The 26200-nt window shown below is 50.8% G+C and overlaps 1 protein-coding gene across 6 annotated transcripts in view; it reads left to right on the plus strand.

Moving 5' to 3' along the window:
* AFDN (afadin, adherens junction formation factor) overlaps positions 1–26200 on the plus strand; it is a 113142-nt gene that overhangs the window by 66877 nt on the left and 20065 nt on the right. For 3 of the 6 annotated variants that reach the window (XM_068985422.1, XM_068985420.1, XM_068985423.1), the window contains 11 exons: positions 943–1061; positions 3609–3670; positions 3775–3980; positions 5862–5882; positions 6609–6754; positions 8667–8761; positions 9155–9420; positions 11264–11407; positions 12703–12901; positions 15065–15168; positions 17731–17817. In XM_068985422.1, the coding sequence (XP_068841523.1) occupies positions 943–1061; positions 3609–3670; positions 3775–3980; positions 5862–5882; positions 6609–6754; positions 8667–8761; positions 9155–9420; positions 11264–11407; positions 12703–12901; positions 15065–15168; positions 17731–17817 (1449 nt within the window). The remainder of the gene's footprint in view (positions 1–942; positions 1062–3608; positions 3671–3774; positions 3981–5861; positions 5883–6608; positions 6755–8666; positions 8762–9154; positions 9421–11263; positions 11408–12702; positions 12902–15064; positions 15169–17730; positions 17818–26200) is intronic. The other 3 variants (XM_068985424.1, XM_068985425.1, XM_068985426.1) reach the window with 1 other exon arrangement.

Below are 26200 nucleotides of genomic sequence, written 5' to 3' on the forward strand. Positions count from 1 at the left end.
AGTCGTTGCTCAGATCAGGTCACCCCAGAGGTCACGGCTGCTGTGCTTGTGACCTCAGCTTGGTCCCAGCTCCCGGCCACCTCCTCCTCTCTGCAGGCACCGCTCTTGCCCGGGACCCTTCTCTCCTGCACCGTGCTTGCTCTGGTGGGGAGAGGCTCCCCCACCCCGCCTCGACCTGGGCCTGAGACGGCAGCTGCTTCTTTCTCTGTAGTTGGTGTCTTGCCACTGTTTCCTGGGGTGGGTTGGTTGGTGGCTGGGACACGGGGAAGCTGGGTCTCTCCACTTCCCTGTCACTGTTCTATAACATAAAAGTCGTACTACACGCTGTTTACAACATGCAGAAAAGTGTCTTTTCAGAGCAGGCTGTGCAGCCTCGTTTGGGGGCGACACGAGTGGGAGGTGCGTTCCGCGCAGGGTATGTCACTCCCTAAGTCTGGTAGAGATTTTTGCTGCAGTGAACTTTGCACCTGAATGTGTTGGTCTGTTCTGATGGTTCTCTGAGCGTTGGTCGCCATCCCCACTGGCCTCAGGCTGCTGACAGTGGGCACTGCTTGGAGGGGCTTCTATGCCCCACGTGGGTTGCTGTGTGGGTGTCCTTTCCTTGTGTCGATTAAGGGCAGGACGTGAGCCAGTTTCTGCACTGAGTTCTCTGTTGGGGTTTGCGCTGTCATGAGTGAGCTTGCACATCCTTTCTTAAAACAAGTAAAATAGAGACCTGCCTCTTCACACCACGCGTGTGCTCCCTCTGCTGCATCCTGACCCGAGAAGCGCATGGGGTCCAGATGCCGCGGGGGCCCTCTCTGCCCAGGACGTGGGCTCTGAGTGCTCGGGTGCGCGGCTGTGGCCCCTCTCCCCGGCCCCCGCCCGCATCCCCTGCGACACCAGGTGTCACACACGGTTGGCCACATACTCTGTTTAAGCGCCTATGTCTCCCCGGCTCAGAGCGCCGCCAGGCTGGACAGCGACAGGACGCCGTCCGCCTCCAGCACTGCCGAGCGAGGGATGGTGAAGCCGATGGTCCGCGTGGAGCAGCAGCTGGACTACCGCCGGCAGGACAGCAGGTGGGGCGGGGCCCTGGGTGCCTGGGGCTGGGGCGGGCATGGAGGGGCTGGGTCAGGGGTCCACTCTCAAGGTCCAGCTGACACCTCTGGGATGTGGGCAGAACCTTACGGGTATTTCCTTTTCATGTCACCGAATTAAAAAAGAAAATGCTTCATTGACAGTTGTATCCCTCACTTTATACCTCGACCATGTCTAGGTGAAATAGGAAACTGAATTAAAATGTTGCTATGTTAAATATGGTAGCTACTCTGCAAAAACAGGAAAAAGGGAATTTTTAGAGGATTTTAATCATTTGGTAATTTTTATTTTTAAGTAAGCCTAGTCATTTTACCCATACCTAGAAGAAGTGGCGTTGAAGCTGCGTGTTCAGGGGTCAGAGTGCCCACCTGCCCTTTCCCTGCTCCAGTGACTCTGACAGATGAGATGTTGTTTCTGCTGCGGGTGTTGTTCTTGCTTAGATCCTTTGAACAGAGAGCTTGGAGCTTTTCTTCCTTCCTTTTCTCAGGGTTTCTCAGTGTGCGTCACCTTAATAAGTCGGGGTTCTGTTTCCCTGTGACTGGTAGCATGCTTTGGTGTGGGAGGGCAGATGGTTCGGTTCGGTGCTGAGATGGAAGCAGGGAGCATGGTTTGACTCTCACCATTACCGTCAGCAGTGGACCTCAGATTGTTGATGGAGCCTTTCGGACCGTGCAGCTCCAGTAACCAGGGCATTGGCCAGGGCTGCTCGGGGACCAGTTGAGCGACAGGTTGCAGGTGCAGTTCTTACATCTTGCAGCAGAGGGCACTGTGCCTCCTAAGATTTTAGTGACATTCATCCCAGTCACTAAATCTGTAGACTCATATGGGATCCTCATGTTTTTACCTCGTTTTTATTGTCTGCTTTTGGTTATTATTCAGTATTTTTTTGTGAATTTTTTATAATTACAGTATGAATTATATTTCAGTTTTTTTTAGCTATAATAATGAGTAGTCTGCTTTCTGTGTCCATGCTTGTTTTTGGCAGCGTGTTATAGAGTAAGATGTTCAGGATGCTGAGTTAGTACTATGCGGAGTACCTCCATCTGCTTACAAGGTGATCAAGGTGTATGCATAGTGGTTCTTAGCCCACAGATATTTGAAGAAGCAAATAACTGATATGGGGCAGGGGAAGATTGATGGGCATAATGTCTTCAGGATATGAAAAAGTAATGAGTATACGCAGTTAATAAGTAAATGTAGTATAATACGGCATCAAAATAACCATGTGATGATTAATTGCATGTTAGAAGTTTTTTTTTCTATGAGCATATATCTTAATTAAATTTTTTACAAGGTCCTTTGTTTTGGCAAGACTTATTAAACTTCTCCTTGAAATGTAAATCCATGTCACTTTGTGGATATGAAGACGGTAATGGAAACGTGGTTCTTGCCATTTCGTCTCTCGTTTTTCACATCTGCAGTTCTCTTCACTGGTTTAGTCATAAAATCTGAGAGGCTTAATCAGTGAATGATTTAATACTAATTTCAGTCAAGGAAAAAATCTGTTTGAACGATGGGAATAACTTTTAAAGTATCACTGACACATTTTTAAAATTTTTCAAAGAGAATTTAAGTTCCTTATTTTTATTAGGTTTGTGGAAGTGATAAAGCGTTAAAAAAGGTTCATGCTGTGGGTATTAAATTGAAAGATAAGCGCTCTGTCTACAGTTCTAGATGTTCACAAATTCGGCAGTGTGAGAAAGACATATTAAAAATAATTGAGCTTTTTTATTATATTCTAAGAGCATTTTTATACCTAAAGCATGGAGTTAAATCCAAATTTATAAATTATAGACTGGGTGATAAATTCGGAAGCACATAATTTGGTGGAAAGAAGGTTTTTGTTTTTGCTTCTGACGTCTATAGTAGCTTGAATGGATTCCTGTTGTTTCTTCCCCTTACTCGTCTTTGGTGCACGGAGAAGGCAAACTCGGCAGGACGCGACTGTTGTTGGGGCTGCTGCGGTTCTCCGAGCCGGCCCATAGCCCTGTGGTCAGCTGCCTCAGTCACCCTGAGGGGCCGTCGCTGTGCGCCTGAGCAGATGCTGACACAGCGCAGCTGCGGGCCGCACTGGCAGGGACCGCCCGTCTGACTTGACCAGGAGAGGCAGGCAATGTCCGGCTGTTAGGGCGTTTTTCCCTCTCTTCTGTGAGAGCTCAGTGCCAAGCTTAGAGCTTTAGACTTTCTCTTTCTCCCAGTGGTGTCTGTCACTGTTACTCGAACCATCGTGGTAGCGGGTGCCCGGCAGCCCCATCTCTACAGTGCAGGGCGTCTTCATCAAGAACAGACTCGTGGTCGGCTGTGTTCTCCTGACAGAAGCAGATACTCAGGATCTGACCCGTGAGCAGCCGGGCTAGGATGACCCCCAGTTCCCTCACCCACATGTTGGAATAGGCTCCATGTGAAAATGAGCCAAGACTCTGTATGCAGTATTGACTGTTTAAAAATAGCTGCAGAATCCACAGTCTGTTGGGGTGCTGTTAGCTAATGTGACCTGGTTTTAAGAGACGGCCACTTCGCTCTTTCAGAACTCAGGATGCTCCCGGGCCTGACCTGATTCTGCCTGCAAGCATTGAATTCAGGGAAAGTTGTGAGTAATTTCAGAGTCTACTGGTAGTGAATTATTTCTTATTCCATTTTTCTTCATCTGAGTTTTCATGTTTTCTTTTTTTCTGTTTTGAAATCTTTTCACAGCTGAAGATTCATTTTTATCCGCCATTATAAATTACACGAATAGCTCTACAGTCCATTTTAAGCTGTCACCCACATACGTGCTATACATGGCGTGTCGGTATGTATTGTCCAGCCAGTACAGACCCGACGCCAGCCCCGCGGAGCGCACGCACAAAGTCATGGCCCTCGTCAACAGGATGGTGAGCATGATGGAAGGGGTGATCCAGGTAAGCGCTGACGCAGGGCCGCACCAGCCCGTGACTGGCGGTAGCTTTCAAATCAACTGAGTCAGTTGCTTTTTTTTTTTAACGTTTCAGATTTGCTTACATGCTTGACTTTATCTGAATAATTTTTTTCCTAAAGCAAAAGTTGTATAAGCAGAATTCAAAACTGTATAGCTTTAAAAGTTGAAATGCAAACCTTTCTTTTGTTTTCTTTCCTACAAAATTTAAGGGAAGGGAAAGTTTGTGTCACAATGATCGCGAAAAAGACCCTTAAAATTATACTAGGTGCGAGAGGGCATTGAGAATTAAAAAATAACTCACGTATCGTAAAATGAACCGTTACAAAGTGAGTAGCCGGGTCGCATTCAGGGCCCTCAGTGCTGTGCGGGTGCCTTTTCTTGGCTCCATGGGGTCCCTGTCCCTCCTGACAAGACCCCTCGCCCACCAAGCAGTTCCCTGCATCACCTGCCCCACGGGTCCCTGACGACCACCTGCAGAATCTTTCAGTTGCTGTAAGAAAGGACTCGCTCTTTGTCTGTGGCCCCACCAGGCTGCTGGTAGTTGGCCTCTGGGTTTCTCATCATGGGCGTAGGTATCGTGGACGTGATGACATTTCTCACTCACGATGAAAATCAGGCTCAACTTCTTTCGTAAACCAGTTTTCAAATTTCAGAAAATCAGCATGTTCTCTTGGTGGAATGGTTTGTTTCCTTTATTACTGTTTGCCTACAGTTGATAAAATTGGCATAACAGTTTTCACACTTAGAGGTAACTTGAAGATTTAATCTTTAAAGTCCTTAAATTTACAGACTTCTAAAAAAGTTTTCCTAAACCACTTGTCAGCATTATTCAGCTGTGACACTCTAGGTACGTGATCTTAAGCAACACAGTTAGATGATTTGGTTGCTTTTTTCCTGTCAGGATAGTTGGAGGCAAGCTAATCTTTTCATCCCCTCAGAACTTTCATAGAAGGCTTTTTTAACATTTTCAGGAAAAGGTTTCTCCTGTGTGAGTGGTTAGCCTGTGACTCTGAGGAGTGTAAGAGTCCTTCCCCTGAGGGAGGAGGTAGATGAAAAACAAGCTCTTCTGTTTGGGCACTACCGTGTTACTCCTGCTACTTTATACACAAATGTGGATTTCCCTTTCAGCTGTTGTTCAGAGCTGCCGTCTGTCTCCCTCGTGCTTGGATTTCAGATTATGAAACTCCCATCAGCAGACACTTGGAATGGGCTTATCTTACTGGAACTGGCAGTGAAATCACATTATTAAGGCTTTCATACTTAAGATCTAGGTTTAGTGTGTGATTGAAAGAATCTTGAATTTTAGGGAGGAATTTTAGAATAATTAAAAATCTTTAATTTATAAGAACCCTACTTGGAAAAAGCAATTTGCTCCTTTGTAGTATAGGAATAATATAAGTTTTTGATACATTTTAGAGTGTTCAGCGCTTAGTGTTCTTGTTGGTCTTTCCTGTGCCTTCATCCTCACTAGCTGGTCCAGGGGAACAGACTCTGAGGTCATGGACCTCTAGGTCGTCTCACACACACAGGGCTGCTCAGAGACGTTAGGAAGCCCGTTCTTTGTAAATCTTTAAAAGAAATCGGTGTATTCACTTGTTCATTGCAACATCTTCTATACAGAGAAAGTCTAGGAACTCCCTTAGTTTTTGTGCCAGTTAAGAGGAGGAAGCCCCCCCTTTATGCCCTAGATTTCCCAAGCTCCTCACAGCCACAAGGAGTGTGTAACATGGAATAGCGTAACTAAATGTCGTGCCCTCATGTCGTGCCTTCATGTTAGTGTTTTGATTTTTTTTTAACGATCATGACTGTTTACGAGTTTCTTTCTCTCGTTCTGCTTGGTTTCCCCTCGTCTGTTTTTCTCCAGGAAGTAGACCAGGTTGATCAGGTAGGACATACTGCTGGGAGCCGATCCTAGCTGTGTTGGCTTAGCTGAGTTTCTCATGCTGCTTCCATGTCAAAGTACAAAACAACTGGACTGAGGCTCATAACACTCATTCAGCAGCTGGAACATGCAGTACTAAAATCCTTTTTTGACTGTGCAACCTTTATCAGCATTTCATAACTTTTGCTTAATGCACTTCAGTGTGGATATGAAATGACAACAGTTCCGTTTCTCCTCTTTGTTGTTTACCCTTGGTTCCTATTCTTTGGATCTCATCTGAGGTTGCCTGGCCTGCTCGTGTGGTCGGGAGATGACGCGATAGATCAGTACTTGATACCAAGTTGCTTGGTGTCCTTGCCAGTGACTTCGAGTATCAGGGTGGCGGTGGGTAACCATGGATACGTGTGTGTGTGCGTCACAGATTACCAGATACAGTGCAGCCTCCAATTCGGTGTTGGTATTGATGGCTCCTTTCCGCACTGGTGCCATAAATTGTTGCTCACTAGAGCCATGTGTCTGTACCTGAACCCTGAGAAGTTGCAGTGGGGCTGACTGCCCATTGCTGCATCTGCACCCAAATTCCTCTGCAAGTATCTGGTATCTGTGCTCAGTGCCCTGGCGAGAATGGGGAGGTACTGGTCTATCTTCGGCAGCTTTTCAGGAGCATTCCTGTCGTCTGTGCTGTTTGTTTGTCCTGTGGCTGCTTACGGAGCTGCCTTCTGTCTGCAGAAACAGAAGAACATTGCAGGGGCCCTTGCCTTCTGGATGGCCAACGCATCCGAGCTGCTCAACTTCATCAAGCAGGACCGAGACCTCAGTCGGATCACGCTGGATGCACAGGACGTCCTGGCGCACTTGGTGCAGATGGCCTTCAAGTGAGAACCCACGTCTGTGAAGCCTTCAGTCACGCTTTCTCTTTAAATCTTCAGAGCTCATTCTAAAGATTTTTATCCACCCTAACCGAAGATAGATATCAAGAAGTGTCAGTGTTGTTCAGTTGCTAAGTCATGTCCGACTCTGCCACCCCATAGACTGTAGCATGCCAGGACTCCCTGCCCTTCACTGTCTGCTGGAGCTTGCTCAAACACCTCATGTCCATTGAGTCGGTGATGCCGTCCAACCACCTGGTCCTCTGCCACCCCTTCTCTTCCTGCCCTCAGTCTTTCCCAGCATCAGAGCCTTTTCCAGTGAATTGGCTCTTCGCATCAGGTGGCCATCTGAGTTTCAGCTTCAGCATCAGTCCTTCCACTGAATGCTGCTGCTGCTAAGTTGCTTCAGTCATTTCCGACTGTGTGCAACCCCATAGACGGCAGCCCACCAGGCTCCCCCATCCCTGGGATTCTCCAGGCAAGGACACTGGAATGGGTTGCCATTTCCTTCTCCAATGGCATGAAAGTGAAAAGTGAAAGTGAAGTCGTTCAGTCGTGTCCGACTCTTCGAGTCCCTGTGGACTGCAGCCCACCAGGCTCCTCTGTCCATGGGATTTTCCAGGCAAGAGTATTGGAGTGGGGTGCCATCGCCTTCTCCACTCCCGCTGAATATTCAGGACTAATTTCCTTTAGGATTGACTGGTTGGATCTCCTTGCAATCCAAGGGACTCTCAAGAGTCTTGTCCAACACCACAGTTCAAAAGCATCAATTCTTCAGTGCTCAGCCTTCTTTATGGTCCAACTCTCACATGCATACATGACAGCTGGTAAACCTTAGCTTTGCCTGTACGGACCTTTGTCAGCAAAGTTAATGTCTCTGCTTTTTAATATGCTGTCTAGGTTTGTCATAGGTTTGCCTCCAAGGGGAAGTGTCTTTTAAAATTTCATGGCTGCAGTAACCTTTCACAGTGATTTTGAAGCCTGAGACCGGATGTCATGATATTACTTGTTTTTTGCCTTTTTTTTTTCACTTTATTTCTAATTGAAGGATAATTGCTTTATAAATAATGATTTGATTTCTGCCATACCATCAGCATGAATTAGGCATGGATGTACATGTGTCCCCTCCCTCTTGAGATATTTTAGGTTTTGAATGTTGATTTTCAAGCCAGCTTTTTCACTTTTCTCTTTCACTCTTACCAAGAGGCTCTTTAGTTCCTCTTCACTTTCTGCCATAAGGGTGATGTCATCTGCGTATATGAGGTTATTGATATTCCTCCTGACAGTCTTGATTCCAGCCTGTGCTTCATCCAGTCCAGCATTTCACATGATACCCTCTGCGTAGAAGTTAAATAAGCAGGGTGACAGTATACAGCCTCAATGTAACTCCTTTCCCAATTTGGAACCAGTTTGTTTTTCCATGTCCGGTTCTAACTGTTGCTTCTTGACCCACATACAAGTAAGGTAGTCTGGTGTTCCCATCTTTTTAAGAATTTCCCACCGTTCACTGTGTTTCACACAGTCAAATAGTCAATAAAGCAGAAGTAGATGTTTTTCTGGGATTCCCTTGCTTTCTCTATGATTGAATGGATGTTGGCAATTTGATCTTTGGTTCCTCTGCCTTTTTCTAAACCCAGCTTGTACATCTGGAAATTCTCTGTGTAGGTACCATTGAACCCTAGCTGGAAGGATTTTGAGCATTACTTTACTAGTATGTGAGCACAGCTGAAGCATAAATAGCTACACGCAGAATGTGTCGGTTTAATAAATTGAGCTCAATTAAGTATGAAACCTGAGAGGAAAACCATTACATAGATGTTGTACATGGAAAATATTTCTAAACAGTACATATTGTTTTACCTGTGTGATAGTAGCAGGGCGTCATGCTGAGGTTATTAAAACTGTCAATGTTTTTCAGGTACCTGGTTCACTGTCTGCAGTCAGAGCTGAATAATTACATGCCCGCTTTTCTGGACGACCCTGAAGAGGACAGTCTGCAGAGACCAAAAATAGGTTAGGCCTTTCTCTTTCTGCTTCAGCCCCTCCTTCCAGCCTCTGCGTTTACTTTCATTTTAATATTCGCTATCTGAGGGGCGCTCTCCTCAGCGTCCGAGGTCTGAGGGGCGCTCGCCTCAGTGTCCACTGTCTGAGGGGCGCTCGCCTCAGCGTCCGCGGTCTGAGGTGCCGTCACTTCAGCGTCCACAGTCTGAGGGGCGGGTGTGATCAGAGTCCGCGGGACGTCCTCCTGGTGTGGCGAACCCCCTTGTGTTCCGTACAGGAACAGCTCTCATCTTGGGGGCCCTGCTGGGGCTCTCGGTCGGTGCGGTGGACACCGGCGTGTGGCTGGACGGGCAGGTGTCGAGCAGAGGGGGGCGGCCAGTGACCACGAGCCCTCTCCCCTCACAGACGACGTGCTGCACACGCTCACGGGCGCCATGTCCCTGCTGCGTCGCTGCCGGGTCAACGCCGCGCTGACCATCCAGCTCTTCTCCCAGCTCTTCCACTTCATCAACATGTGGCTGTTCAACCGGCTGGTGACCGAGCCTGAGTCGGGGCTCTGCTCCCACTACTGGGGCGCCATCCTCCGCCAGCAGCTCGGGCACGTGGAGGCCTGGGCCGAGAAGCAGGGCCTGGAGCTGGCGGCTGACTGCCACCTGAGCCGGATCGTGCAGGTGGGTGGGGCCGGCCTCGTGGCCGCGTGGTCCCCAGCGTCTCTGACTCCCCCGGGGCGTCTCGGCCCCTCCCCGGGGTCTTCACCTGCGCTTAGGATGAGACAGTGGTGTACCCCTCTGCCTGGGCTGCTCTCACAAGGAACAGCAATCTGGTAGCTTAAACAAAAGAAGCACTTTGTCCTGGAGGCTGGAGGTCTGAGACTGAGGTTGGGGCACAGTGGTTCCCAGAGGGAGAGCCTCGGTAGCTCCTGAGCCTTCCACTACGGCTGCTGGTCTCCAGCATCCCGCCTGCACCTCCGTCTTCAGGAGGCCTCTCCCAGGCCACATCTCTGCCCCAGCCTCCGCCTTTCATAGGGACCCCAGACCTACTGACTTCAGTTAACTTGATTCCTTCTCTCAAGATCCTTTCTCAAGATGAGGTCACAGTCCGAAGTTTACCCCAGGTTTACCCCCTGAGTGTTGGGGTTTCACAGTGTGAATTTCAGAGGACACAGTACAGCCCGTAACAGATGGTGATCAGCAGAATAAACACCTGAAACAGTGAGGCATGTGTCAAAGCTACATACACAGAGAGAAACTCTGATTTTAAAATGGATGATAGCTGGCACTTTAAAAATACGGAGAATAAAATGGGTAACCAACAAGGCCCTCCTGCGGAGCACAGGGAGCGCTGCTCAGCATCCTGTGCTAGCCTAAACGAGGAGGGGGTTTGAAAGAGAGTGGATTCATGTGTGTGCATAACCGAATCCCTTTACCGTGCACCTGAGACTCACACAGCACTGTTAACCAGCTGCACTCCAGTGTGTGTGACACAGACAGTCAGGGCTGCAAGCTGCGCAACCCCAGAGCAGAAGCCTGTAGTAGAAACACAGATGAGAGAGAGGACTGTGCACACCCCCCTCAGAAACTCGTCACATCACAGGAAGAGGGTAGGAGCAGCAGAAGGGGCACGGGACGCACGAGAGCCTGGTCCTCGCGGCCCCGCCCGCTCTGACGCTTTCCTGGTGCTTGGAGGCTAGACCCTGGTGCTGTGCAGTTAAGGGAAAGAGTCCCTGTAGCCTGTTTTGTTATTTTTAGTGTGTAATTCTGTATTTTTTTTCTCAGTCTCTTGAAGAGATACAGTGTAGAGCTTTCTGCCCTTTAACTTTGATTGACTCAGCTAGTTATTAGAAAGGTCATTACAATGTGATTTTATTCAGACCTTAGTAATGGTAATCTGGTTATATAAGTGTTCAAAGTTTCTAGTGAAGTCCCTCAGCTGTGTCCGACTCTTTGTGACCCCATGGACTGTAGCCTACCGGGCTCCTCCGTCCATGGGATTTTCCAGGCAAGAGTACTGGAGTGGGTTGCCATTTCCTTCTCCAGAGGATCTTCCCAACCCAGGGATCAAACCCTGGTCTCCCGCAGTGTAGGCAGATGCTTTACCGTATGAGCCACAGGGCTTTTAAAATGCTTTTTGCACAGAAATTATTGGGTCTTACTATACATACAATTTTAATAAAAGAAGATCCCCTGGAGAAGGAAATGGCAACCCACTCCAGTACTCTTGCCTGGAGAATCCCATGGACGGAGGAGCCTGGCAGGCTACAGTCCGTTGAGTCACAGAGTCAGATACAACTGAATCTGTGGAGCACACACACGAGGTTATCTAACACCTTTAACTAGACGGTGCTTTGAGTTCAACTTGACACATATAGGTAATGTGAATGGAAATGTGTTTTCTTAAAAACACTGTGCATTTTAAAATCAAATTAGCAAGTTACTTCAGTTTCACAAATATTACCTAACAGGGAATATCTATGAAACACTTTTAAATCATGGTTTTCCTGCCGCTTATTCACAGGCCACCACTTTGCTTACGATGGACAAGTACGCACCTGATGACGTTCCAAACATAAGCAGCGCCTGCTTCAAGTTGAACTCCCTGCAGCTGCAAGCCTTGCTGCAGAATTACCACTGTGCGCCCGACGAGCCTTTCGTCCCTGCGGTAAGTGGGGCGCCAGTCGCCACGCATCACGTCTGTGCAGGAAAAGCAGAAGGGAACGAGAAAGTTTACGCAGTCGTCTTCCAAGGTCACTTTTGCTGTTGACATCTGTAGGAGTTAGGGTTCCGTGCAAGAAATAGAAACCACGTAAGCGTTTTAAGTAGACGGGGATTTGATGCAGGGAACGAGGTTCTTGGAAAGCCAGGGCAGGGAGTGAGGAAGTTGCTCTCACCCTGAGTTCGAGGGCTCAGCTCTGTGACCCGAGACCCCAGGGCCCCTCACGTCAGCAGCCAGCAGCAGGGCAGGGCCTCCCCTGGGGCTGCCTCTCAGAGCCATGCTGAGGTGCCTGCCTGGGGAAATCAGACCCTCACGCACAGCCGCATCTGCGGTCCAGAGGCCTCTGCAGAGGAGCAGAGAGCACAGAGGAGCGCGCGCGATGCAGCCGGCTCTTCATGAAACGCTGCCCGAGCACAGCCCCGCGGGAGCAACAGCTGGACGCAGGCATCCTGGGAGTCGAGTGTGCAGGGGACCCGATCCCACGGATGGCTTCACCTCCAGTGCTGAGTGTTTGCCGACAGAAGGCGGGGGCCAAGACCCAGAACCCACTGTCCCCAGACAGACTGGGTCACAGTCCTGAAAGGGGGCCTGATGTGGCTGCATGCTAGGAGGGGGCCGTGACCGCACAGCCCCACGGGAGGGTAGAGCCGCGGTCCATACTCTGGGCTCAGGGACACAGGAGGCCCCAGGGAGAGGCCTGGTGGTCAGACAGAGGACAGGGCAGGGAGGGCAGCTTCTCTGGGTGTCGTTCTGTCCCCTCCCTGGGGTGAGGAGGGAGTGTTCACTCTGTGAACTGTCCTGTAAGTACATAATCTAGTAACTGGAAGTTCTTAAGCAGAAATCACCTGTAAACCCATCATAAGGCAACAACCTCTACATAACCTGGGAATATGTATTTTTTTAAATAAAATTATTAGCAACTCGATGTTTAAACAATGTGTAAGGAAAAATTATTTTTGAAAAGGAAAAAGACCTTCTTGCAATCAAACAATTTCTGTTTGGAACTACAGCTGTCCATTCACAAATTAATAGTATCTTTAGCGCAGACAGCGGGAGTATGTGCTGCGCTAGTGCTCGGTTGCTCCCCAGGCCGGTCTGAGCTGCAGATGAACTGGCTTCCCCTCTGGGAGGCACCCTGTGTGTGTGTGGCCACACCCCGCGTGACCAAGCGTGTCTGGTCGTCACTGGCCAGCCACACCGCGTGCCGAGCATCTCCCAAGCCCGCGTCTGTTTCTGAGCAGGACCTGATCGCGAACGTGGTGGCCGTGGCTGAGAATACGGCGGACGAACTTGCACGCAGCGACGGGCGGGAGGTGCGGCTGGAGGAGGACCCCGACCTGCAGCTGCCCTTCCTCCTGCCCGAGGACGGCTACTCCTGCGACGTCGTCAGGAACGTCCCCAGCGGCCTGCAGGAGTTCCTGGACCCTCTCTGCCAGAGAGGTGGGTCGCCTTCCCAGCCCGGGCGTCTGCATTCCCTGCGTGACAGCGGGCCTCGTGCTCGCTGTGTTGAGACGTGTGTCAGGCCACCCAATGTGCGCACGCCCGGTGCGCTTCTGGGAAGGTCGGGGCCCGGGGAATGGAGGGATGCGGTCGGTGGTGACGTGGGGTCAGAGCCAGGCATAGTGCAGCCACCTGGGGCCTCTGCTCACCGGCCCTGGCATTGTCCTCTCTCCAGTTCTGTGTGCGCATGGGGCTCTGTCCGTCCCGTGTGTCGGTGCCACCCAAGCAGAGCAGGCAGCAGCAGGGCCAGACAAGCCCCGAGCCTCCCGTCACTCTGACCTTCCACCCGGGCAGTGGGCGCAGCCAAGCCAAGTGCCCCCCCACGGTTGTCTTGAGGCCAGAGTGGAGCCCCATGGTGCTGCAGCGCAGGGTGAGCCCGTGCGTGTGGTGAGGGCGCACGCACTCGATGCAGCAACTCGTTTCCCTGGGTCTGTCTGCCTTCATGTGGTGTGTGTGGAGGACACGTTTCAGAGGTTTTGCAGCTTTAGTTCCAGACCACAGCAGTGAGTGTTGTAGAAAATCAAGTCACATCAAGGTTTTGGTTTCCCATTGTGTGTGGAATTAAAGTTTACACCAAGCTGCAGTCTGTTGAGTGTGCAAAAGCTGTGTGTCTGAAAAACAGTAGACAAATTCCTTTATTGCTGGGGTTCCCTGGTGGTCCAGCGGTTTAGAATATGGCTTGCAATGCAAGGGACAACCCCTGGTTCGATCCCTGGCCTGGGAATATGCCACATGCCACGGGGCCCGCAAGCCAGCAGGTTGCAACCACTTTAAGCCCCCAAGTCTAGAGTCCGTGCTCTGCCACAGGAGAGGGCACTGCAGTGGGAAGCTTGCATACCGCAGCAGAGAGTAGCCCCTGCGTGTTGCAAGTAGAGAAAGCCTGTGCAGCACCAAAGACCCAGTGCAGCCAAAATTAAAATTAAATATTTTAAAATACTTTATTGCTAAAAAATGTTAATCACCACCCAAGCCTTCAGCAAGTCTTTTTTTTTTTTTTCAGCAAGTCTTAAGTCATCGACATTTCAGAACTGTGATAGTTATGATTCCCTAAAACAGTGGGGAGAGAAACAAAGTGTTGCTGATATTTCAGCAAAACTGGATTGAGACAGTGACTTTTAAAAAAATGAAAGGCTAAAACGAGATAAAATTCATTTATGTCGTTATTATAATTGAGTGTGTTTGTGACATCTTTTTCTCATCTACCACAGACAGCCTCATAACTGTCCTGAGTTAGCCAGGTGATCCTTGCTGGGGGCGGGGGTGCAGCAAGGACCCCCGTGGGACAGCCAGGACCCCCGGTGCCTGGGGCACCCAGCATGCAGTGTGCTCTGCCTAATGGTCAGCTGGTGCTAATAAGACTGCTTGAGAGAAAAGGATTGTGTTTGTTTGTGATACAACTTTGTCACAAAATGTCTGAAAGACCCTGTAAGATCTGACAAGTGAGGGATGACGCAGGCTCAGTCTTGTAAACATGTCAGTAGTCCCTGTTGAAAACATTAAAGATGTTTTTTAAAATGTTGTCACATTTTTCGAAAAAATGTAAATGTGACTTCTAAGGAAATGACAGAGAGGAGTGAGGAGGCCCCCTTCCCCAGGATCATTGTTCCCCTGGAGTAAATCACTGATTCTGGGGGCGAGCCTGCCGACAGGCTTCTACCAAAACTGCCTTCTGGTCCCTCTGTCCTTCCCTTCTGTCCGTCGGGGGTTCTCAGCCTGGCTGAGGAGCTCCTAGTCGAGCGGAGGAGACAGATCTGCAAGGAAGCATCTCGGTGAGATTCTTTAATTTCTCATAGACGTGAGGAAGAAAGCTGTCTGGGGTAAAGAAGAGGGGGAAACCTCTTTTCTGCTTGGTGTTGAAATTACATTGGACCAAAACAAATAGATTTTAATCACGAATAAAGCTGATGCAAATGTTTGTGTACAGGTTCTGTGTTCAGATGAACAGGTGATGTTAGATGTCTGCTAACTCACTTTTCGCAGAGAGTGAGGTCGTAGCCTGGAGACAGCCAACCGCGGCTCTAGGGGAGCGCTGTGCGGTCGGCGCCTTGTGTTGCCTGACGTGGCAGCTTTTCACGCTCACAGCCTGCCTGTTTTTCTCCCCAGGGTTTTGCAGGTTAATTCCTCACCCACGCTCCCCGGGCACCTGGACGATATACTTTGAAGGCGCAGATTACGAGAGTCACCTTTTGCGGGAGAACACAGAACTGGTGAGTACCGTGAGGTGGCAGGCGGGCCAGGGAAGGAAACTTGACTCCTTTCGGTTTGAAGATGCTTGGCTGTGTCTGTGCAGTTTCATCTGTAAACAAACGTTGCTTTTAAGAAGACGCCTGTAGGGGACTTCCCTGGTCACCCAGTAGCTGAGACTCCCAAAGCGGGGCACAGGTTCAGTCCTGGTCAAAGAGTTCAGACCCCAGAGCCCACACAGAGAGGCCAGAGGGGAACAATGATGCCTGTTGATACCCACAGTTAAACCTCACACGTATTTTTAAAATACATTACTATGGCAATCTTAATGGGTTTTATTAGAAAAATTTTTCTGTGATAGAAATATTTTCTATTTTCTAGTCAATTCTACCTCGTCTTAGTGAAAGTGTTAGCTAAGCTCAGTCATGTCCGACTCTCTATGACCGCGTGGACTCCAGCCCTCCAGGCTCCTGTCCACAGAACTCTCCAGGCAAGAATACTGGAGTGGGTAGCCATTCTGTTCTCCAGGACGTCTTCCCAGCCCAGGGATTGAGCCCACGTCCCCTGCTTTGCAGGCTGATTCTTTACCATCTGAGCCACCAAAGACACCCCTGCCCTATCTTAGCTATGTGAAGGTGAAGGTGAAGTCGCCCAGTCGTGTCCGACGCTTTGCGACCCCGTGGACTATAGCCTACCAGGCTCCTCCATCCATGGGATTCTCTAGGCAAGAGTACTGGAGTGGGCGCCAGGTACCAAATCAGTCACTAATGTTTTATCTCTTGGTGAAAGACTGGCCAGTCCCGTTAGTGTTTCCTGGCTCATAGATTTTAGGGGAAACCTTGCCTTGCTTCCTGCAGAGAGTTTTAGACTAGAAAAGGAGCTTCACCCATGTCTTAGAAAGGGATGCCAGACCAGAGTTGTCTTTTCCTCCGTACACTGCACGTCAGCCCAGAGGACACAGGCGAGTCAAGCCTTTCCTTTGGGAGCGTCATTGTTCCGTCTCATTCCCCTTAAGTGTAACTGACTCCTAAGCCACTCGAGGCTTCAGAGGAGCCCAGCAGGTGTGGCCACCTGTCTGACAGGTAACGGTGGACGGGGGCCAGTGTGTTCCCTGTAGGGGCCATGGTTAGGGGCTCTTGGCTATTAAGAACGACCACGAGTCTTCTGGAGCTTTAGACGCTTCCTGTGGTGACCTCCTGAATTATCCATCCATCACTCAGAACCACACACCTGGTTCTCACCTAGTTTCAAAGGAGACAGATCACGTGGGGAGGCAGTACTCAAACGTAAGGCAGCGGTGGACGTGTGTTTTGTTTATTAAATCCAAAGTAGTTGTTTTTGCTCAGTAGAAAAACTGAGTGGTTTTGTTTTGCATTTGAGCATCTCCAAGCTTGCCTTAGCTGGTGATCACTGTCACACCAAGGAGATCACAGTGACTGTGCCACGCGTGCCCGTTATTAGCTGCTGTTGAGCTAATAGCAGCAATTTCTAGTTTCCAGGTTTTATAGAAAAACAAGCACCTTGGATGGAATCACTGATTTTTTTTTTTTCTATCTTTCTAGTTTGTTTATGGATCCCTCAGTCGATTTCAGGTCCTGATGCTTTGTAGAAGCTTTGTCGCCTGATCTTATTCATTTCCCTTAAAATATTATCCTACAGACTTTGGTTCCAAATAAACAAGCTGCGTGTCTAATCGCTGTTTGGCAGCATGCCTTTATACTTACATATATAATTAACTGAATTCCCAGTGTGTGGGCCTGGTGATACTCTTCTTTACTTTGTTAACCTGTTCACGTGAGGCAGGACATACGTAGACTGTGTGACTTCTGTGGATGGCTTCCCTTTCTCATTGTGGATCTGTTGGGAACTGGCCTTACTGGGCACATACTTCGTCCCTTCCGCTCGATTCCCCCACCGCAGGCCTCACATAGGCACGCTGAGCTTGGGGCCCGCTGCCTGAAGGCTGAGGCAGTGTATTTTTGCTGTTGAATTTTCACAAGACAGGTTTGTGGTGGCTCAGACGGTAAAGAGTCTGCCTGCAGTGTGGGAAACCCGGGTTCGATCCCAGGTTTGGGAAAATCCCCGCAGAAGGAAATGGCAACCCATTCCAGTACTCTTGCCCGGAAAATCCATGGACAGAGAGGAGCCTGGCAGGCTACAGTCCGTGGGGTCACAAAGAATTGGACACGACTGAGCAACTTTATTTTTCACAAGATAGAGAGACACGAGAGCATCTTTGTTATGTTATAACTGTCCTCCCGCTGGGTAGTATAGAGTAAGTTTAAGTTTCTTCAAAAAATGTCCAGTAATTTTGTTTTAAAAGATAATAAAGTAAAATTGTAATGTTGTCTTTAAGACCAAGTTTTTCTTACATGGTAGTGATGCCAGGGTTGTTTTGTTTTGTAAATTAAGGTGTTTAAACAGCATGTAAATGGTTAGCATTTGTGGTGATTTTCTTGACGGCTCTGGAGTCGAGAAAGAATATGGGGTTTCCTTTACCAGGTTACCCCATCGAGGCGTGGTCTTTACTGCTTCTGTTTCTTCTTTGGTTTCAGCCCTCATTAAACTTCTCTCTTCACCCCTAGGCACAGCCTCTGCGTAAAGAACCTGAAATCATCACTGTGACCCTCAAAAAGCAGAACGGAATGGGCCTTAGCATTGTCGCTGCAAAGGTAGCACGGGGTTGGGGCACGGGCTGCCACCCTCTGTCCCTTAAGCCTGAGTCAGCGGCGTCCCGTTCTGCGTCTGGGGGCCAGGCCTGGGAATGAAGTGCTGTGCGCGTGGCGTTCTCGGGGTACCTGCTCCAGAGCCCGTGCATGGAGGGGCTGCTGGGCCCCTGTCCCCCAGCAGGCTCGGGCTGCAGGGGGCCACTGGGCGCCCGTCCAGACGCGCGGCGTGCTGGGAGCTACAGCGAGGCAGCTGTGCCCCAGTCGTGTCCGGGGGAGCGGAGTGGGGAGGGGGCTGTTTCCCTTTTAAAGAAACTCAGTTCGCAGGTGGAGCCCGCTCCGCAAAGGGTCAAGGGTTTGAAACAGCAAGGGGACGGGCGGGAGCTGCGATCTCAGGGCAGGGGCGTGTGGGAGGACTCATGTGCCAGGCCTGGAGCCAGGGGCCGGGGCGCGGCAGCAGGCGTGCTCCAGGGCACGGCAGCCCGTCCAGGCAGTCCCAGGCCCCGTCCAGGGCTGTCTGGCCCAGCCCACCGGCCGGGACTCAAGCTGACCCCTTCCGAACAGGTCCTGAGCGTGGTGCTCAGGACGCCGGAGTGGGTGGGGCGGGCGGGAGCAGGCAGCTGCAGGCCTGGGGGTGTTTTCCTGTTTGCTTGTGTTGGATACGAGCGTGTGGAACCCAGAGGGCAGGAGGCAGAGATACAGACTTGTGTTGGCTTATAGGTGCTGTAAAGGAAGCAACTCAAAGGCTGTGCCCCGGTAACTGGACAGTGTGCCGTTCTCAGGCATGAAGGCATATGTTGGAGTCTGTTCACCTGCTGGCTTGACTGCTTGATCGAATCCGCTTTTCTCCAGCCCAGCTGTATCTCTGGGACTTGCAGGGAAAACAAGTTGTTGCTGTACACACGTTGCGAAGCGGCGCCCTGCTGGTGCCCAGCGTGGATTTGTGCCAATGGCCACATCCTCCACAGGGGCGCGGGGCCTCAGGCCCACCCTGCCCCCCGCTGGGCAGCCATGGAGCCCTGGGCGTGGCTGCAGCTCAAGCCCCGGGAGAAGGCTGGGGGCCTTAGAGCTGGTCCCCGAGGTCACACGGTCCCCTGTCAGCCCATCTTGGATTCACCCCGTAGCCCCGACTGGAGTCTAGGTGCTGTGTTTTTCCCTGTGAACTGTCTGGGCCTTTGTGTCATTATTTGGCTCCGTCCTCTGCCTTCCCAGTCAGCCTGTGGCTTCGGGACCATGCGCCTGGAGGGCTCTGATGTCAGCCCACCGGTGCCCCTCCCGGCTGCGGCCGCTTTATGGAATCCAGATGCCGTGGCTCATCCGTGCCGTCCACGCTGGAAGCCTGCCGGGGGGCTGGGGGGGTCGGGGTGCTGCCTCTCATTCAGCTGAGGGCCGGCATGGCGCTTCCTGTTTAGTTTGGATTTTTAAAATAGAAACTGTTTCCTCCTTTTTATTTTTCTAACTCTTTTTAAAGTTTAATAAAGTACAAAGTAAGCGAGAATCTGAGCTGCCTGGTTACGTAAGAGCCTGAGGTTGCCTGGGCGCTGGTTGGAGTTGCTCAATGCCCGCGGTGGCCAGTCTTCAGAGACCAGCTGTGTGTTGGCCGTCGCCACCGCGGGGACCGGGCAGTGGTGGTCCGCCTGAGAGTCCATGTGCCCGAGAGAGATGTGGTTCTCCGTTGTCGGGAGAGCAGAGCCTGCGGTGAGTCTCCTTGGGGCCCCGGTGGCCGGTGGCCACTGTCTGCCCCGCGAGCTGCTGCAGCCTGTTGGCGACGGCCGGCTCGGGAGCTCACGCTCACACCCCGGGGTGCTGGCTGCTCTGCGGCTCCGTGCCACGGCTTCTCAGGGCTCGGGAATAAGAGGCTGCTCGTACTTCATACGGGAAAAGGATAGCTGTGGTATGGTGGGTGCTGTTGGAAACAGTGGTCGCAACTGCTGTACAATTGCTAAGCACAGACACGATAATGTCCACAAGGCAGGACGCTGGCCGTTCAGGTGGCGTTTGCTGCAGGCTTTGTCCACGGCGGGTCTCTTCTGCTAGCGTGACAGTGACAGTTCGAAGGGTGCTCGTTAGGAGGTTTTACTGTTTTACTAGAAATGAATGGCTGATTGAATCTTGCTTGTGGTCTAACTGTATCTAGTATTAAGTTTTCAAAATTTTTAGTTAGCTTAGAAAAATTGCTGTGCCTTAGAGAGGAGAGGGTAAAAGCAGTGTTCACGGACGCGTCGCTTCCTCGCCACGGGACCAGTGTGTGTGAGCCGCGCTCAGTGCGTGAGGCTCCCGGGCCTTCGTGCGTCCTTGCCGGGAGCCGGCGGGAGCGACCACGTCAGGACCCGGGAGGTGCTCAGCTCCTTCCCTGGAAGCGCAGGGGGTCGTGTGACGTCCCCACACGGCTGCTGCTTCAGATCTGGACGGTTTCTGTTCTCACGGTAAAGTGTGTAAACAAGGCTTTTCCCTCTGTTTGCATTCATGGCCTAGGTGCACGTTTCTTGGGTTGTCTGACACACTGACTCAGTTGCAGGACTGAAAGACAGGAATGCTAGTTTTCTGAAGCAGAACTTCCTTTCCCCTGGTGGTTCCCTAGAAAAAGACGGTATGGGGCGTCCGGGTGCAGGGCCGTGGTGGGGGACCCCTAGGGACAGTCCTGAGAGCCCCGCCCGGTGCCCTCAGCCCCGCCCGGGGCCAGGGCTCCCTGCATTGGCACACCTGCCTGGGCGTCCACGTCCTCACCTCCCTCTCGGAGCCCCAGACACTCTGAGACCCTCGGGAGGGTGCACCTTCACTCTGGAGAGCCCGCCTTGCACCCTTCAGGACCCCATGGTCCCCTGCAGCCCGTCTGGGGCCCCAGCATCAGAGGCTGTGTGGTTTGCCTCCTTTATCGCATGGAGAATGGGAAGATAGATAACACGCTGTTCTCGTTTGTGCTGAACATAAACAGGAAGCAAGCACGCAGCCCTGACCTTGCAGGCAAAGGGGCGCTCCCCTCTCGGGGCTGTTCAGGTGGCCAGGGTGGGAAGTGTCCTGGGCCTGGGTTTTGACACCAGTTGTCTCAGAACTGAGGTCACTCCTAGCAGAGAGCACAAGCGAGGTGGTGTTGTTGAACCTCTAGTCTGAACCTCAGTTGTTCATGAATTAGAACTCTCGTCTGACTAGCAGCAGCGGCTCCAGACCCCGAGGAGGAGGCGGCGGAGCATTGTCCTGACAGCCTGATGAGTTTTAAACACGCCCGGCTCTTAGGTCATCCCGGCCCCTGCCTGTTTCCACGCCTGGGAACAATAGGCTGGATTCATGCTCTTTGGCTGGCAGTTCCGTCTTCCTTCTGCTGCTGCCTTTTTTCCATTTTGGATTGTGTTGTAATGATGTTTTCATGCTGTTAGTCATATCGCACTCCCACGCTCAGTCGGAAATTGCAGCTGGAATGTCGGGAGCGTGGGCCCCTCTGACAGAGTCTCTGAGTGGGAGGTGAGCGCACCTGCACTTCAGTCTTTCCCAAGGTGCCTGTGAAGGTAGAGGGGCGGCCTCCTCCAGACTCACGGCCGTTCCCTCGGAGCGCAGGGCAGCTGCCCGAGAGGTGCGCACGTCGACCGTGCTGGGAAGTACGCGTGGCCCTGCCGGTGTCCAGGCGCCCCCGTCAGCCCCGCCGTCCCCGCGTGCCTGCCCCGGGTAAACTCAGGTGAGGTGCCGCCCTCCCCCTCCTCCTCCTCGCGGACTCCTTCTCGGGCCTCCTCTCCCTCCTAAGGGAAAGGAAAGCAGATCCAAGATGCATTTTCAGATGAAATCCTGGGCTCACACGGGCGTGCCCCTCGTGGTTCCAGGTCCGAAGTCTGGCCCCTGACCTCCTGTGCCCTGGCTGGCTCGTACGGCCTCTGGCGGTCCGTCCAAAACCAGGTTGCGCGGCCAGAGGCTGGCAGCGGCTGCTGGGCTGCCTGTCACCCTCAGCAGCCTCTGGGAGGGAAACTTGGTATTTAAGTGGGATTAAATTACAAAATAGTACCCAGTAGAAGCTGTCGTTCCTGATGCACGTGGAATACATCACCGCTTTCCAGAAGGCAGTTTTTAAAAAGGAATTTGATTTGTATTCACATGGGGAGTGGGTAATTCTGAACAGTGTTTCATTTTGATTTCATAAATAACAAACAGACCCAATAGGTAAAAATACAAATAGACCAAAAACGCAGTGATATCTTTTCAGTAGTAAATGCAGTTTAGATCTCTTCAGGCAAGTAGCTGCTGAAATTTTTTACACCGTGCCTTTAGTTACTATACCGTGCTTACTCTTCTCATGGTTGGAAATCAAGGTGTATACTGTTAGAATATATGTTGCGTTATGGGAGGATTTTGTTTTTACACAATTATCTGCATAATTACGGATTTATTGTTAGTATCTGTGGTTACTGATGACATAGGTTTACTATGAAAAGCTTAGTTTTGGGGTAACATCGTCCTGTAACTCAGGCCATGTAGGTAAATCAAAGTTTTCTATGAACTGCATCAAAGCAACGAGGGAACCTGAAACCGACAGTGTGTCTCCTCCAGCGCAGTCGTGATTTCAGTGTCATCACTGTTGCTGGAGAGACACTGTAGGCTCTTCCCACTCAGTCTTCGGAGTTGGGGGGACTTTGCTCTGGACTCCGAGTTTCAATCGGGACGCACCCATCCCCGCACCCGCGCCCTGGCCTCGGTGGCAGCCGACACCAGCGCTGACACGGCGTTGCCAGCGTCTGGAGGCTCTCTGTGGTCCTCTGTTGGCTGTTGGTCGGCGCTTAGGTCCTCATCTTTGTGTTCTTTTGATGACAGGTAGGGTGCCTTGATCTAGCAGCAAGAAGGTGTAATTCCTGGGCCCTATTTTTATGTGTCAATTTAAAAAGTAGAGTTACCAGCAAATGAATTTTAATTTGTACGTATGTAAATAGAAGAGGAACTGAGTGGGATTTGTTGAATACTTTTTTTGTAAGTCCAGTCTTACTGGGCTAGTGTGTGCAGTATTGTATAGAACTAGGACACGAGCGGTTTAATGTTTCTGAGAGTAACTTGGTATTGCTGAATCTTCTACCACAGTCTGTAGCAGTTTTATTCAGATGAAATGCGGCTGGTGGCGAGAGCGCTCCGCAGTGTTAAGGAACGCCTCTGTCCTGGTTCCTTCCAAGAGCTGACCTGCTCCCAGTTCAGATGGCGGGGGGCAGGGCCCAGGCAGAGCTCACCAACTCCCTGTCCCCTGAGTCCTGGGGTCGGTCCAGCCAAGCCTGCCCTGGCCAGACTGAGGCGTTGGGTCACCTTAGCCAGGCGCTGGATCAAAGGTTGTGGTCTTTGGGGTTGAAAGGGTTTAATATATGTACTGTTGATTTAATGTATGTATTGGGGTTGCCTAAAAAGATCGTAGCAGCTTACAGAAAACCTGTGATTCATCTGTACACTAGTTGCAGTTACACATTTTTATGGTCACTTTATAACTGTGAGCTACACGTGAAATACGGGTAAGACTCAAGTCGGCAGAGACAGGCGGGAGCCTGGCCGGAGAGCAGGGCACCCCCCCCAGGGGCAGTCACTGCAAAGAATCGAGCAGGTGTGCGGGCATGGCGACACGTTGACAGACGTGAGACACACAGAGAGTGTGTGCCAGGTAAATAGTGTAAGGTTGAGGCCACTTTGGAAGGCTCAGATGCCAACCAGAGGTTGGACACCTCTTAGAATATTACCCTACCCCCAGGAGTCTTTTTAAGCAAACATATTTCACTGTGCTTTCTCAGTGACTTTTTATTAAAGTCAATTCTTATGACTAACCTGACATAGACCTTTTAGATGCTAGTGGTCTTTTGAATTGAGGTCCTTTTTTTCCTCCGATGTAAACCTTTTGTCACAATGACATATACTTATAAATTGAATTTATTTGGAATTAAAAGGAATGACTGTCACTTCGAGTTTAGATAAATTCCCATCATGTAAGAAAGCAGTGTTTCTCATTGCTGGGGTTCTGTCCCTCCGAGGATGGCAAACGGTGTCAGAAATGCTTAGGGTTCTCACTTCTGCACCAGGAGTTTGCAGGGTCATCAGTATTGTGTCGTCAGCTCACCGATAGTGGATTAGCAACTGCTCCGTAACCTACTGGTGTGTTCATTCAGGCAGCATCTAGATCAACCACGTTGCCCTGGCCTGACTACAGGGGTTTGGGAGCTCCCCTGGAAGGGAGCGGGGGAGGGCCCTCTGTACCGACCTCAGGAACAAGGGAGGTACCGTGGGAACACGAGTGAGCCGGGGCGGCGGCGTGCCTGGGCAGGTGGGGAGAGTGGGTGGGCTGGTGAGCCCAGGAGGCAGATGATCAGAGGATTCGGGCTGACCTGTTGCATCAGAGGGCCGTTGTGTGTGGCAGGAACATGGCTGAAGGGCGGAAGGGGGCACGTGGCGGTGTGGTGGGCCTGCAGTTGACGTGGGTGCCCCATGCAGGCGGCTTCTGCTTGCTTACAGGCAGCTGGCCACCTCTGGGGGCAGGGGGCTGCCTGCAGGAAGAATTTCTTAAGGCAGGTTGGATAGAGGAGCCAGTGGATCAGCCTTAGGAGAGTGTCCGTGTCTCGCCAGGACTGTTCTGAAATTCACAGTGTAAACTAATGCTTGTTTACAGATGTGACTTCAGTCAGATTTTTCATAAGGCTGTCAGGTATCTATATTACAGGATCAGTTGCTTGCATATTTAAACTTAGATTTATTAAATTTTATATTGCATGTGACGTGTGGTAAATTATCTACTTAAAGACACGGTCAGGTTCAGGCGGTGTTGCTGCTGGCCGTGGTCCATGCGGAGTCCGCGGAGTGGAAGCTTGTGTGCTGTTCTAGGGTGGCGTGTGATGGCCGGTCTGAGTGGAGTGGCAAGAGCGGGACGCAGGCGTGGAGCGCGGCCATGGGAGCGGGGCGCTGCGGTGCGCAGATGCCTCACGGACCGATGTGCAGCAGAAGTGTGCTCGCCAGGCCTGTTTGTTGGGACAGGACTGGACTCCTGCTGTTTGCTGTGTCATTCCATTTTGTGACCTTAGAAAGATTAAAGTTTTTATTACAGCTGGCCTAAATAAATGAAATTTTTCCTTTGTTAATAATCCTCTTATAAAGTATACCAGAAATGGGGGAGGAAGTCTTGATGTGATTGTTATAGAATATTCATTCATATTAAAATATCCATGCATACTGAAAGTATGTATTTGATATTTCTTTTACAGCAGCCTTACTAGAAATACTATGTTGCTGGTATTACTGCTAGAGATTTCTTTAGTCATGGGTGGTGGTAATTGATTATCTCATTAAAACTGCAGTTCTTACCATTTAAATTACAAGGACAGTATTGCACTCCCCAAGAGTAGTGCTTGTGACAATGTAGTCTCTTCATTCGCACTGAGAACTGGGCGTCTGAAGTTTAGAAATGTTGCTTTTCTATGAGTCAGATGGAGAACAGAAGAAAAAAGTAATTATGCATTAAAAGCCTTAAAAAAAAATCTGGTTTAGTTATAAGGGCATAATGGCAGGAAAAGAGGGATTTTCGGTGCCCCATCAGAAACAGGGTCTGACAGGCGCAGAGAAAGCCGCCTGAGCGGGAGCTGCACCGGAGCCGGGGTGCTGTCTGTCTGCGTGTCTAAGGAGGTGGGGCGATGCAGGCATTCTGTGACTGTTTGTGGGATGAGCAAAACTGTTTTTCAGACAGCTGGATTAGGTATCGAATCATGTATTACACAGAAGCACAAAACAGTGTTGAAGAAGCCGTATGATCAGGTTGTGTGGGAGGCGGGCCCTAGGGGCTGCCCTGGAGGTGGTTCCCCTCAGCCATCTGACACTGAGCCCAGCCCAGGTTCAGGGAAGACCGTGCTGGTGTCATTGAAGGTGGTTGGAAGCTGTGTTTGTTGACTCTTGGCTAAGAGATGGACTAAACTTGAGAAAGTTGCCAGTATTGAGCGATTCATTCATCGTGTGCTCAGTTGTGTCCGAGTCTTCATGGCCCCGTAGACTGTAGCCCGCCAGGCTCCTCTGTCCATGGGATTCTCCAGGCAAGAACATGAGCGGGTTGCCATGCCCTCCTGCAGGGGCCCAACCCGGCCCAGGGGTCGAGCGTGGGTCTTCCGCTTTGGCATGTAGATTCTTTCCCACTGCGCCACCTGGGAAACCCATCGAGTGACGATACAGACGCGCGTCTAAGCACGTGTGTGTGTGTGTGCGTGCGTGTGTGTGTGTGTGTGTGTGTGTGAAGCCTCAAATGTACCCCCAAAGTGCAAGTTTTCCCAAGTGCCCCAGTAATTGTGCGTGTGGCAGAGGGGCCTGGCACAGGCGGGGGCACTGCGCCGTGTGGAAGGACCGCTGCGTCCTCTAGGGGCTGCTCGTGTGTCTGGACCAGACTGGAGGCCAGTGACGAGGTCAG

This window comes from Capricornis sumatraensis, chromosome 13, assembly GCF_032405125.1.
Source record: "Capricornis sumatraensis isolate serow.1 chromosome 13, serow.2, whole genome shotgun sequence".
NCBI classification, from domain to species: domain Eukaryota; kingdom Metazoa; phylum Chordata; class Mammalia; order Artiodactyla; family Bovidae; genus Capricornis; species Capricornis sumatraensis.